This window comes from Cricetulus griseus, chromosome 7 (assembly GCF_003668045.3).
Source record: "Cricetulus griseus strain 17A/GY chromosome 7, alternate assembly CriGri-PICRH-1.0, whole genome shotgun sequence".
NCBI lineage: Eukaryota > Metazoa > Chordata > Mammalia > Rodentia > Cricetidae > Cricetulus > Cricetulus griseus.
Genome location: NC_048600.1, coordinates 128,694,097 through 128,707,490, shown reverse-complemented (window position 1 = coordinate 128,707,490; position 13,394 = coordinate 128,694,097). Strand labels below are relative to the sequence as shown.

Here is a 13,394-nt window from a genome sequence, read left to right as displayed (position 1 = left end):
TGGCTGAGAGGTTAAGAGCACTGACTGCTCTTCCAGAGGTCCTGAGTTCAATTCCCAGCAACCACATGGTGGCTCACAACCATCCGTTATGAGATCTGGTGCCCTCTTCTGGTGTGCAGATATACATGGAAGCAGAATGTTGTATACATAATAAAAATAAATAAAATCTTTATGTAGGTGTATATTTTGCCCGAGGCCAGAAGAAGGCATCAGATCTCCTGGAACTGGAGTTATAGACCATTGTGAGCCTCTATGTGGGTGCCAGGAACCAAACCTGGGTCCTCTGCAAGAGCAGCAAGTGCTCCTAACCTAGCTGGTTGGAACTCTCTATGAAGCCCAGTGCTGTAGTCCAGGCATCCCCCTCCTGCCTCTCCCTTCCAAGTACTGCAATCATAGGCTCCGCCCACCCACTCAACATGGCGAGACTGTTTCTGGCTGTGCTTTGTTTCTATTTGACCCTTTTTGTGGCAGGAGGGTTTGAGACTGGGTCTTCCTCTCTAGCCCAGACTGGTTTGGAACTTGCAGGTCCCCAAGATGTCCTCGATTGAGTGGCAACCCTCCTGCTTAACCCCCTAAGCTTTAGGATTACAGGCATGAACTGTGAGCCACCAGGTCTGCTGGGTTTGCTGCTGTTGCTTCTGAAGGGACAAGGCTGCAGCCACATTCCTATAAGGGTTAGGGTTATTCAGCCCACACTTGCTCCTCCTCCCCTGCAGGGCTGGCCATGGGAAGTGTAACCTATCAGGTTTCCCTTTGGCTCCCTTGTGGATAGAGTCCTCCTAAGGGTGGTATTGGAGGCAGGTGTGAGCACAATCTTGTGTTGCTCTGAAGTAAATTTGTGCCATTAATGACAAATCATTTTGAAAGACTTCAGACACTAGACAACAATGTCTCTGGAAATGAACTATGGAGATACCTGTAGTCGACCGCCAGCTCCTGAATGACACCGAGACTTATTATTGAGTATGAAACCTTGGCCTTATCTTAGGCTTGGTCCCAACTAACTCTTAAAACTTAAATTACCTGTTCATATTAATCTGCGTTCTGCCACCTAGCTCGTTACCTCTCCTCCACACTGTACATCTGACTTCCTCTGTGTCTAGCCGGCGAATTCCCTGAGCCTCAGATTCTTCCCAGAGTTCTTATCTCTGCCCAGAAGAGCTCTTTATTAAAACAATCAAAGGCAGGCAAAGACAGAGACACATCTTCACGAAGTGTGATCAAATATCCAGTAACAAATGCCATCACTTTTCACTGTAATTGATTTTTTTTTTCCTCTTTGCTCTTTGGGGACCACACCACCAAGTTCCCAAATAAATCCACGGAGACTTATTTATGAATGCCTAGCTTGGCTTGTTTCTAGCCAGCTTTTCTAACTTAAATTATCCTGTTTCTCTTTAACTACATTTTGCCTCTAGGCTTTTTACCTTTCTTTATTCTATATTTTTCTTTCCTTCCTACTCTGTGGCTGGGTGGCCGGCCCCTGGAGTCCTCCTCTCCTCTTCTCACTCTTCAACCTCTTCCCTATTTTTTTCCTCTGCCCACCAACCCCACCTGACCCTCTACTGCTTAGCTATTGACTGTTAAACTCTTTATTAAACCAATCAGGTGTTTTAGGCAGGCAAAGTAACATCAGTGCAGCAACGACAGACAGGCTGCAAGCTAACAATACTGGGACTAGGCCTCACCCTTACAACAACCAGGAAAAGCCACAGACTGTACCCTGCAGGGGACCAAGCAGGGTCGAGACAAGTACTAGATAGCTTACCTTGCCCGGGAGTGGTGGCGCACACCTTTAGTCCCAGCACTCGGGAGGCAGAGGCAGGCTGATCTCTGTGAGTTCGAGGCCAGCCTGGTCTACAGAGCGAGTGCCAGGACAGGCTCCAAAGCCACAGAGAAACCCTGTCTCAAAAAAAAAAAAGATAGCTTACCAAACTTGTATATAGCTTGCCAGTTTCCTTGCAGCAATGCCAGTACCAATCCCTGTTTGTGAAAATTTCTGCTTCCTCACTCCTGCCCAATCAGGAGTTCAACCCCCACCTGAATCTGGAATCCCCTTCCCCCTCCGCCTTCCTTTGCTCCTTAAACCCTGCTATGACTGAGCTCCATGCTCTCCGGATCCAACTTCTCTGAACAGATGGAGAGTCCAAGCTCCAGCTTGCAATAAAGGCCCTTTGCTTTTGCATGCGAATTCGAACACCTGGTGGTCTCTGGGGGGCTGGCGACTGGGGCATAACACCTGCCTTTTTCTGAGACCAGTGGAAAATCAGCTTCCCGTGCCAGCTGGAGGGAAACACGGATAGAGTGGTCTTCAGCTGGGAGACTAAGCCCTTCCTGGACACTGAGCAATGTCTGAGGACAGTTCTGACTATGACGACTAGGTGGTGCCCCTGTCACCCATTGGGTAGAAGTTAGGAATACAGCTTACCATCCAGCATTGCCCAAGGTAGTCCCAGAGGAAAAAAAAAATCTGATTTTTTTTTAAACTAAAGCAAACTATATACTGTTTCCTTCTTTTTTGAGGCAAGGTTTCCTTATATAGTCCCAGCAGGCCAGGGACTGGACTTCCTGTCCTAGCCTCTCATGTGCTAGGATTATAGGCATGTAAGGCCAAACTGGCTAGACCACACACTTTATATTTGGATATTTTTTGCTTTTTTGAGACAGCCTTTCATATAGCCTAAGCTAGCCAGAAACTCACTATGTAGCTGACGTTGGCTTTGAACTCTTGATCCTCCTCCTCTACCTACCAAGTGCTAACTATTCCTGCCCATGCCAGCTATAGACTGCACACTTTGTTTTATTTTTGTTTCGTTTAGTCTTGCTTTTTAAGACAGGGTTTCTCTGTGTAGCCCTGGCTGTCCTGGAACTCACTCTGTAGACTAGGCTGACCTCGGACTCACAAAGATCTGTCTGCTTCTGCCTCCCAAGTGCTGGGAGATTAAAGGTATGGGCCACTAACACCAACATTTGGGGGGGGGGGTGAGTATGTGTGCACACGTGTGTGTGTGTGTGTGTGTGTGTGTGTGTGTGTGTGTGTGTGTGTAGGTCCCAGTCAATACCAGATTCTCTCCTTCATCACTCTTCACCTCATTATTTTAAATATGTTTGTTTATTTATTTGTGGGGGGGGGAGTGTTTCCCTGCTTAAATCTGTTCTCCATGTATGTTCAGTGTCTGCAGAAGCCAGATGAAGGTACCAGAAACCTTGGAACCAGGGTTACAGATGGTTGTGAGTTGTCGTGTGGTGCAGGGAATTGAACCTGGGTTCTGGGTTCTCTGGAAAAGCAGTCCAGATCTCTTAACTACTAAGCTGTCTCTCCAGCCCCTCCACCTTACTTTTTGGGACAGGGTCTCTCACTGAATCTAAATCTCACCTATTGGCTAGATTGAATAGCTAGCAAACCCCCAGGATCCTCTTGTTTCCAGCTCTGGGATTTCAGGTATGCCTGCCTTTTGGTGTGTGTGGGGGATTCAGACTCTGTGATGTGTCGTAGGTTTCTATTGCTATAATAAGACACCATAAACAAAAGTAACTTGAGGTTCGCTTCAGCTTACAGCTCACAGTCTATCATTTTGAGAAGTCAGGGCAGGAGCCGTGCCGAGGCCACAGGAGAGTGCTGCTCACTGGCTTGCTCTCCATGGCTTGCTCAGCTGCTTCCTCATAGCACCCCAAGACTACCTTCCTAGGGTGACACCACCACAGTGGGCTGGGCTCCCCCATCCATCAATAATGAAGAGTCTACACTGCAGGCTGGCCCACAGGCAATCTTATGGAGGAGCTTTGTCAGTTGAGACTCCCTCTTCCCAAATGACTCTCGCCTGTGTCACGTTGACATAACCTAGCCAGCACTGGGTGTAACTCAGTGGTAAAGTGCTTGCCCAACATTCACAAAGAGCTGGATTCAGACTCCAGCACTGAAAAAAAAAACACATGCACTGGTTTGGTTCCTGACTTACATACTTACTAAAAATTTCCAGCCCGGTCCCAGAGACTGAGGGAAATTTCCCATCTCTAAGCACAGGTTGCTGGGGAAACAGAGGCAGTGAAACAGGCCTGGCTAGAGGAGTGGACGAGGAGTTGGGGTGGTGGCAGAGTATGCCACCGAGGCATGTGCAGGCAGTGGGCCCTAGACTACAAAGAGAGATGGGAACACAGGAGAGACCTAACTCTCCACCTTGGCCCTGCTGTCCTGGGTGATGACTACGCTGTCCCTGACATGTGCACTGATAGGGGCCATGTGCTCCCCCTACTAATAACATGTTCAGGTCCTAACCCTCAAGCCTGTGGCTGGAACGTTATTTGGAAATTGGGTCTTGGCATTTGTAGTCAGGTTAGAATGACAGTAGGGTGGGCCCTAGCCCACTTTCTGTGTCTTTATATAAAGAGAATTTTTATTTTATTATTAAAATATTTTATTTTTATTTATTTACATGTACACATGCCTGCCTGAGGTTAGACGCACGCATCTCCTGGAGCTAGAGATACAATAGTTGTGAGCTGCCTATGTGGGAATTGAACGCTGGTCCTCTATAAGAACAATACATGTTCCTAACCACTGGGACATGTCTCCAGCCCCCCATTTACTTCTTTAAAGAGGACATTTTGGGAAGGTGAAGTGGCTCACCAATTGAGGGTGCTTGCTGTTACACCCGATGACCTGAGTTCCATCCCTTGAACCCTCAAGCTAAATAAACTAAGAGGCTGGAAGGATGGCTCACCAGGTAAGAGCACTGGCTGCTCTTCCAGAGGACTGGGCTTTGACTCCCAGCACCCACACAGGTGTTCAACACTGTTGGAAATTCCAGCCCCAGCAGATCCATGACACGGGGGAGGGAGGACTCCCTTACAAAGATTAAATGTTTTAAGTGATAATAAATGTGGGGGGAAAAAGTCTGCAGGGTTAATGATGGGGGATATCCTTGCATGTTGTGACTATGTTTCTCTGGTTGGTTGATGAATAAAGCTGTTTCAGCCAATGGCTTAACAGAGTAAAGCCAGGTGGGAAATCTGAACAGGTATAGAGAGAGGTAATGGGCAGAGTCGGAGAGATGCCATGTACCCATGGGGGAGGTAAGACACACAGGCATTCTCAGGTAAGACAAGGCTATGAGGAGATGCACAGATTAATAGAAATGGTTAATAATTAAGAGAGAGCTGGCCAGGAAGAAGCCTGAGCCATTGGCTAAGCAACTGTAAATGGTATTAAGTCTCAGAGTGGATATTTCATAAGCAGCCTGGTCTACAGAGTGAGTTCCAGGACAGCTCCAAAGCTAGAGAAAAACCCTGTCTCAAAAAACCAAAATAAGTGCTGGAAAGTTGGCTCAGAGGTTAAGAGCACTGGCTGCTGCTCTTCCAGAGGTCCTGAGTTCAATTCCCAGCAACCACATGGTGGCTCACAGCCATCTATAGTGGGATCATGCAGACAGAGCACTCATATACGTAAAATAAATCTAAAAAATTTTTTAAAAAACCAAAATAAAAGAAATTGTTTTTATTTGTTTTATGAGTGTTTGCCGGTGTGTACTTACGTGCACTGTGTGCATTGCACTGCCCTCAGAGATCAGAAGAGGGCGTGGGATGCCCTGACACTGGAATCACAGGCGGCTGTGAGCCCAGTGATGTGGGTTATGAACTGGACCTGAGTCCTCAGCAAGGGTAGCTCTTAACTGATGGGCCCTCCCTACACCCCACAAGTGAGCGCTGCTCGCCAGGCGTGGTGGTGCTCAGATGCTACGGTGGCAGCACTTGGGAGGCCATGTGTCCCTCCTGTACCATCGTCACACCAGACTCCATGCTGTGGTGTCACTGACCAGGACTGCCCGGATAAGGTGTGTATATTTCCCCACTGAGAGAGTGACCTTTGCTGTCTTTAGAAGCCAGGCAGCTGCAGCAGCTTTCTTTTGGGCCACCAACCAGCTCCCAAATAAACACACAGAAACTCGTTATTAGTTATGGATAGTCAGCCTTCGCTTATGCTTGTCCCACTAGCTCTTATATCTTAATTTAACTTGTTTCTCTTCATCTACGTTTTTGCCTTGGGCTTTTTACCTTTCTTTCATTCTGTATGTCCTACTCTGTGTCTGGCTGGCTGGTGGCCGCCTGACTGTCCCCAGGCTCTCTCTCTATTTCTCCCTTGTTCTCTCCTTTCTGGAGCCTGGATTCCACCCCCTACTTATTCTTTTTGCCCACCAGCCCCACCTATCCATCTACTGCTTAGCTATTGGTCCATCAGCTTTTTATTAGAGCAGTCAGGTGTCTTAGGCAGGCAAGGTGAACAGGAACACATCATTACATAGTTAAACAAATGTTAACACATCTCTACATAGCTATGCTAATATTCCACAACAGGCAGTGGTGGCACACACCTTTAATCCCAGCACTTGGGAGGCAGAGGCAGGCAGATTTCAGAGTTCAAGACCAGCCTGCTCTACAGAGAGTTCCAGGACAGCCTTTTTCTCTTTTACACAGAGAAAAAGAAGAAACCATTGTGGTTAGCACACAGGTAAGGAGTAGGATGTCACTTTGGAGAGCCAACTGAAATTATCTGGGGTTGTTCTGAATGGGAAAGGCATCTACTAGCCCCCTGCTTCTTCATTTATCCAGTAACTCATTACTCTCAGCATGGACAGATGGATGCTTAATTGTTATTTAGGGTTATAACAACATCATTCTACCCATTTTGCTTATTCTTTTCTTTTTTGCCTTTAATATAGGCCCCAGATTCTAACTCCAGTCCTCACACTTGCTCATCACTTTACCAGCTGAGCAGCTGTCTCCCCAGCACTAGGCTCCACTCATAATAATTAATAATAACGATAATTTTTACAATTTGAATTGGACATATTTTATTTTTATTTATTTATTTATTTTTTGTTTTTCAAGACAGGGTTTCTCTGTGTAGCTTTGGAGCCTATCCTGGCACTCGCTCTGGAGACCAGGCTGGCCACGAACACACAGAGATCCGCCTGACTCTGCCTCCCGAGTACTGGGATTAAAGGCGTGTGTCACCAACGCCCGGCAAGAATTGGACAATTTTAAAACGTAACAGAATTGAAGTATAATGTACAATGTCACTTTACCCAGGCATGACAGCATACTCCTGTAATCCCAGCCCTGGAGAAGAGGAGGCCAAGGCCAACATAAGAAGTTCTAGGTTGGGACTGGAGAGATGGCTCAGTGGTTAAGAGCACTGGCTGTTCTTCCAGAGGACCTGAGTTCAATTCCCAGCACCAAGATGGCATGTCACACCTGTCTAAAACTCCACTTCCAGGAGATCTGACACCCTCATACAGACATATAAACAGATCCATGTGCACAATAAATACATATTTTTTTTAAAAAAAGAAACAAAAAAAGTTCTAGGCTAACCAAGACTATATAAGAAACACCCTGTCTCACCAGGTGGTGGTGGCGCACACCTTTAGTCCCAGCTCTTGGAGGGCAGAGGCAGGCTGATCTCTGTAAGTTAGAGACCAGCCTGGTCTACAGAGCAAGTTCCAGGACAGCCAAGGTTACACAAAGAAACTCTGTCTCAAAAAAACAAGCCACCACCACCGCCCCCAAAAAAACAAAACAAAACAAGAACCTGTCTCAAAAACTACACTAAGAAACCAGATATGTGGCATAAGCCAGCACTCAGAGGCTGAGGCAGGAGGATGAAGGGTTCTAGGCCAATCTGGGCTACCTATAGAGACTAAGTCCCAAAGCAAACACACATCCTTGCAATTAGACGACCATTCTAAATGCATAGTTGGGCAAGTCTTAACCAGTGAGTGCCTCCTTTTAGGGAACTACAGGCACCCGAGAGTGTGCACGAACGGAAGTAAATTCCTCAGACAAGGGATTTGTCCAGTGATGTCAGCTTCCCATTTCAGATCGAGACAAGGCCAACTTCCCCAGTGGGGGTAAATAGAGTCGTTAAGGGGCAAAAACAGACACATACCAGCAGTAATTTTTTCTATATGTCAGCAGCTCGAGATCTTTGCTAACTGTACCGGGGAGGGGTGTGGAGGGCAAAGGTACTGGCGCCACGGCTGTGCCCTCCCACCTCTCGCGAGGCACCGGGCTGACCAAGGTGGGGGATGGAGGATCCCATGCCCTCCCAGCCTCCTCCCCATACATCACCGGTCCTTGTCCTCTCCTTTTCACGCCCATTTGGCAGTGCCACCGCCTCGGCCCACGTGGAAGGCAGACCCCCACCCCACTTCTGCTGACCCGCGGGTACAGCGGCTGGCCGCGTTGGGGGCGGGCAGAACCGCGGAGGGGTTGGAGGGGGCTGGACCCTTGGCCCGGGCCCCAGGGGGCGGTGCCGGGCGCGCGCCGTCCCAGGTCCCTCCCAGGCGGGAGCAGCACAGGCGGTGCCCGGGCAGCTGCGGAGCGATGGACGGCAGCGGGCCTTTCAGCTGCCCCATCTGCCTGGAACCGCTCCGGGAGCCGGTGACCCTGCCCTGCGGCCACAACTTCTGCCTCGCCTGCCTGGGCGCGCTCTGGCCGCACCGGAGCGCGGGCGGCACCGGTGGTTCCGGAGGCCCGGCCCGCTGCCCACTGTGCCAGGAGCCTTTCCCCGACGGCCTGCAGCTCCGCAAGAACCACACGCTGTCCGAGCTGCTGCAGCTCCGCCAGGGCTCGGGCCCAGGACCCATGGCCGCCCCGGCTCCGGACCCCTCCCGGGGCGCGACGCCCGAGCCCTCCGCGCCCAGCGCGTCCCCTACGGCTCCGGAGCCATCGGCTCCCTGCGCGCCCGAGCCCTGGCTGGCCGAGGGGCCGGTGCGCTGCGACGCGTGCCCCGAGGGCGCCGCCCTGCCCGCCGCCTTCTCCTGCCTCTCCTGCCTCGCCTCCTTCTGCTCCGCGCACCTCGCCCCGCACGAACGCAGCCCCGCACTGCGCGGCCACCGCCTGGTGCCGCCGCTGCGCCGGCTGGAGGAGAGCCTGTGTCCGCGCCACCTGCGGCCGCTGGAGCGCTACTGCCGCGTGGAGAGAGTGTGCCTGTGCGAGGCCTGTGCCGCCCAGGAGCACCGCGGCCACGAGCTGGTGCCGCTGGAGCAGGAGCGTGCGCTCCAGGAGGTGGGGCGCGGGCATCCAGGCGGGCACGTGAAGACGGGTGACAGGCGGGCGGGGCGGGCGGGAGAGGAGCTATGTAGTCCCCACTCTCGTCGGGCTGTGCCTTTATCTGTTGCTGTTATCATTTTGCATGCGCACATGGAGATCAAGAAGTCAACTTTGTGGAGTTGGTTCTCACCTTTACGTGGGTTTCATCCCCTATACTCAGTGGGCTCTGCCTTAGTTTCCTTCTCCAACCTGAGGGTCTTTGCAACCCCTTCCAGTCTACAGTGTCGTTTGCTGGGGCTGGTGTGGATGGAAGGGGCGAGTATATGAAAGAGTGGCAAAGAGCCGAAAGGGAGGGCGTGTGTGTGTGTGTGTGTGTGTGTGTGTGTGTGAAGCCGACTCAGTGTGGGTGTGAAGCCCGAGAGGTATCTATCTGGGGTAGGCCCTTGGAGTTGGTGGGGACCAGGGTCGGGTGGCTGCGGGCGTGGCCCCATGGCTGGGGAGCTCTTCTTGCTGGTCCCAATTCAAATTTGTCCCGGACTGAGTCAGCCGCTGTGGATGGGTGTGGCAGGTCCAGGAGCGCCATGGAGGTTGGGCTGGTCACACAGAACGTCTATGTCCGAATGTTCTGGGGCCGTTGGGAGCATGTGCCCAGTGTCCCGCTACCTCCCACCCCCAGTTTCCTTTGGCATCCATCCCGGTCTTGGCGCCTCTAGCTTTGGGATTTTCCGTCTCTCCTGCCTGGAGCTGTGACTCATAAGACCCAAGGGATTTGCTCGGAATCCCCATTTTTTCGGAGTTGGATTGGGGGTGAAGGCTCTTTAGAAACTAATCCCCAGGACTATGTAGTGCCCTCCCTCCTCATTCAGTCACACCCCAAACCCCACTCTCTCGTTCTTTGCCTCTTCCCCACTGGGGTGGGGATGGGGGTCCCAACTAAATTGAGAGCCTTTGGTGGAACTATGCTGGCTTCTCTGGGCGACAGGTAGGCAGTCAAATGCTGACAGCCTGCTTACCTTGCCAGGTGTTTGGAAAGGCACCAGCCAGAGCCAGAGGTGCTTTGGACATATTCTGAAATAGCCCAGCCCCTTCCAGCCCCTTCCAGCCCCTTCCAGTCCCTTCCAGATGTCATTGCCCAGTCTTCCCCGACAAATCCTGAGATCTGTGGCAGATCAGGGACCCTTGTCACGGGACAACACCTCACAAAGCCCCATCCGCAGGCTGAGCAGCCCAAAGTCCTGAGCGCAGTGGAAGACCGCATGGATGAACTGGGTGCCAGCATTGCGCAGTCCCGCCGTACTGTGGCCCTCATCAAGGTCAGGACCCCCACCCCCACCCCTGAATCAGACTTCTGAAAGTGTGCATGAGCTTTGAGGGTGGTGCCATCCTCTCTAGACAAGCTCTGAGTTGGGACTGCTCATCCTTACTAAGCAGGAACTCCTTGTTTCTCAAGACAGTCGTGCTCAGATCCAGAGCTCAGACTGGTCCTCTGTCCTCCTGGTAGGGCTGGGTGGGCACACACAGTCAGGAGAGCAGCCAGGCTGAGTTTTTGTCTCCACTGCCCAATGGTGTAGAGCGCAGCTGCCACAGAGAGGGAGAGGGTGAGCCAGATGTTCGCCGAGGCCACATCCACCCTGCAGAATTTCCAGACTGAGGTGCTGGGGTTCATCGAGGAGGGAGAGGCCACTTTGTTAGGACGCTCCCAGGGTGACCTGCGTAGACAAGAGGAACAGCGTAGCCGCCTGAGCCGGGCGCGTCACAACCTCAGTCAGGTTCCAGAAGCTGACTCAGTCAGCTTTCTGCAGGTGAGGGCCACTGATGAGCCACAGCGGAAATTGAAGGGATGGGGGCGGGAGTTGGGAAATGGTGGCAGAGGCGACTGGTACCTGGCCTCCCAGGATACTTGCTACCTTCCCCGGCTGGGAGAAGCTATGGCTGGCAGAGCCTCAATGGGTGTTTGTCACAGGAGCTCCTGGCACTACGGCTGGCCCTGGAGGAGGGGTGCGGCCCTGGACCTGGGCCCCCCAGGGAGCTCAGCTTCACCAAGTCCTCCCAAGTGGTCAGAGCATTGAGAGACATCCTGGTCTCAGCCTGTGCCAGCCAGTGGGAGCAGCTTCGGGGGCTGGGCAGTGACGAGGATGAGCTGCAGAAGCTCGGCTCAGAAGGTAGGTGCCCCTTCAAGATGACTCACACACACAGAGAGAGATACCCTTTGCACCCCAGCTCTGGTGTCCAGCCAGGAACGGAGGAGGGAAAGTGTCTGGCATTGGGGGAGGGGACCTTAAACCTGCCAGGAACTGAAGCCACCCACCTTGGAAGGCAGAAGGGATTCTTCTTGCTTACCCACCATCAAGGCCTCACATACAAGGAGGCGAGGGTGGGGAAACTCAAGCAACATCCATGCATGAGAACACGGTCCCATTTGGGTGTGTCTGTCACCAAGCAGCTAGAGGCTTTGGGAGGAAGGGTGGAGGGAATTACAACCATGGGTGGTGGGGGGCACTACCTAGGGTAACCCTGCAGCCAGCCACAGGTAATCAGAGAGATGGCTTCCCCACCACTCCTCCTCCTGCAGCTGAGGTGGAGTCCCAGGACCCAGACAGCACCAACCTTCTGGAGAGTGAAGCTCCGAGGGACTATTTCCTCAAGTGTAAGTAGCCAGCCCACTGCTACCAAGGCGCCCCTGTTAGCCGCTAGGCTTCAGAGAAAACACAAATCCTTAATCTCAGGGGCGAACAAGGTCACCTCCATGGGTGGTCTCCATTACATCTCCATGGGTGGTCGCCATTAGTTGTGCGTCTCACTGGTCCTACAGAGGAACAAGGCTGGGGGGGTCCCTGTGGGGGACTATCCAATCCCAGCCTGGCTGTGATTTCTGTCTCTCTCCCATCCATGGGGTCAGTTGCCTACATCGTGGACTTGGACAGTGACACAGCGGACAAGTTCTTGCAGCTTTTTGGAACCAAAGGTGTCAAGAGGGTATTATGTCCCATCAACTACCCGGAGTCACCCACCCGGTTCACACACTGTGAGCAGGTGCTAGGGGAGGGCGCCCTGGACCGGGGCACCTACTACTGGGAGGTGGAGATCATTGAAGGATGGGTCAGCGTGGGTGTCATGGCCGAGGGCTTCTCGCCGCAAGAGCCCTACGACCGGGGCCGGCTGGGCCGGAACGCGCACTCGTGCTGTCTGCAGTGGAATGGGCGTGGGTTCTCTGTCTGGTTCTGTGGGCTGGAGGCCCCACTACCCCACGCCTTTTCGCCTACTGTTGGGGTCTGCCTGGAGTACGCTGACCATGCCCTGGCCTTCTACGCAGTTCGAGACGGAAAGCTGAGCCTTCTTCGGAGGCTCAAAGCCTCCAGGCCACGCCGCAGTGGTGCCCTGGCCTCCCCCACTGACCCATTCCAGAGTCGCCTGGACAGTCATTTTTCAGGACTCTTCAACCACAGGCTCAAGCCTGCCTTCTTCCTGGAGAGCGTAGACGCCCATCTGCAGATTGGGCCGCTCAAGAAATCGTGCATATCCGTACTGAAGAGGAGATGATGCAGGGCTGCAGTGGCCTCCTCCTGCAGTGGCCTGGCCCGTATTTCCTGGGAGAGAGCACCAGCCTCAGAGACCCCCACACTCCCAACTGTTACACTTGTAGGGTCTCTGCCTTCTCTAACTAGACCTTCCACTGTTCAAGGCAAGGGTCCCCAGCTCCTTGCAGGACGTGTTTTGGGAGGAGAACTTAAGCTGGGACAACTCCAGACTGGACCAGCCCTTCTTTTCCAGGTTTCTAGAACTACCTGGCACACAGTAGGTGCTCAATAAACATTTGTTGAATGCTTGACTCCCGTTTTCATTCCTCACTCACCAGAAATTGCTATGACTTCTCAGCCTTCAAGATCTGAGAATAGGGCAAGCGAGATGGCTCTGCCAATGAAGGCGCTTGCCTCCAAGTGTTGGGACCTGAGTTTGATTCCTGAACCACACATGGTTAGAAGATGAGAACTGACTCCTACAAATTGTTCTCTGACCTCTAACTGTGTGTCCTGGTACACAAGCCAGGCAGAAACACACACATATACAGTAACTGACTTCTGGCTCTAGGCAGGGACAGTCAGAGTGGCATCTCCCTGAGTCCAGCTCCATAGTCATCCTTGTTGCTCATGTTAGCTTTGGATGGGAAGAGGGTATCCTCTGCTGTATTTTTCATCCTTGATGCCACAAACCAATTCGGGACCTGCTTTGTATGTGTTGTATCCAGAATTAAACACAGAGCTCACACACCCAAAGCCAAGAGCTGAGCCGGATGCTTGAGTGTGGACAAGAGAAATGGAAAGACAACCTGGGCTTCTTATACA

At 52.2% G+C, this 13,394-nt stretch overlaps 1 protein-coding gene across 1 annotated transcript; it reads left to right on the top strand.

Moving 5' to 3' along the window:
* The first annotated feature begins 8,289 nt into the window (after positions 1–8,289).
* Positions 8,290–12,880, top strand: Trim47 (tripartite motif containing 47). The gene is made up of 6 exons (XM_027425644.2): positions 8,290–9,066; positions 10,269–10,364; positions 10,623–10,853; positions 11,015–11,213; positions 11,624–11,698; positions 11,951–12,880. Exons 1-6 carry the CDS (start codon positions 8,383–8,385, stop codon positions 12,589–12,591), a joined length of 1,926 nt encoding a protein of 641 aa, XP_027281445.1. The 5' UTR covers positions 8,290–8,382; the 3' UTR covers positions 12,592–12,880.
* Positions 12,881–13,394: the final 514 nt, after the last annotated feature.

Bases quoted from the DNA above. Each gene is read 5' to 3' on its own strand.
- Trim47 (XM_027425644.2), top strand. From the start codon at position 8,383: ATGGACGGCAGCGGGCCTTTCAGCTGCCCCATCTGCCTGGAACCGCTC. The intron at 10,365-10,622 runs GTCAGGACCCCC...CCAATGGTGTAG, and splicing joins GTACTGTGGCCCTCATCAAG to AGCGCAGCTGCCACAGAGAG. The intron at 11,699-11,950 runs GTAAGTAGCCAG...CCATGGGGTCAG, and splicing joins GAGGGACTATTTCCTCAAGT to TTGCCTACATCGTGGACTTG.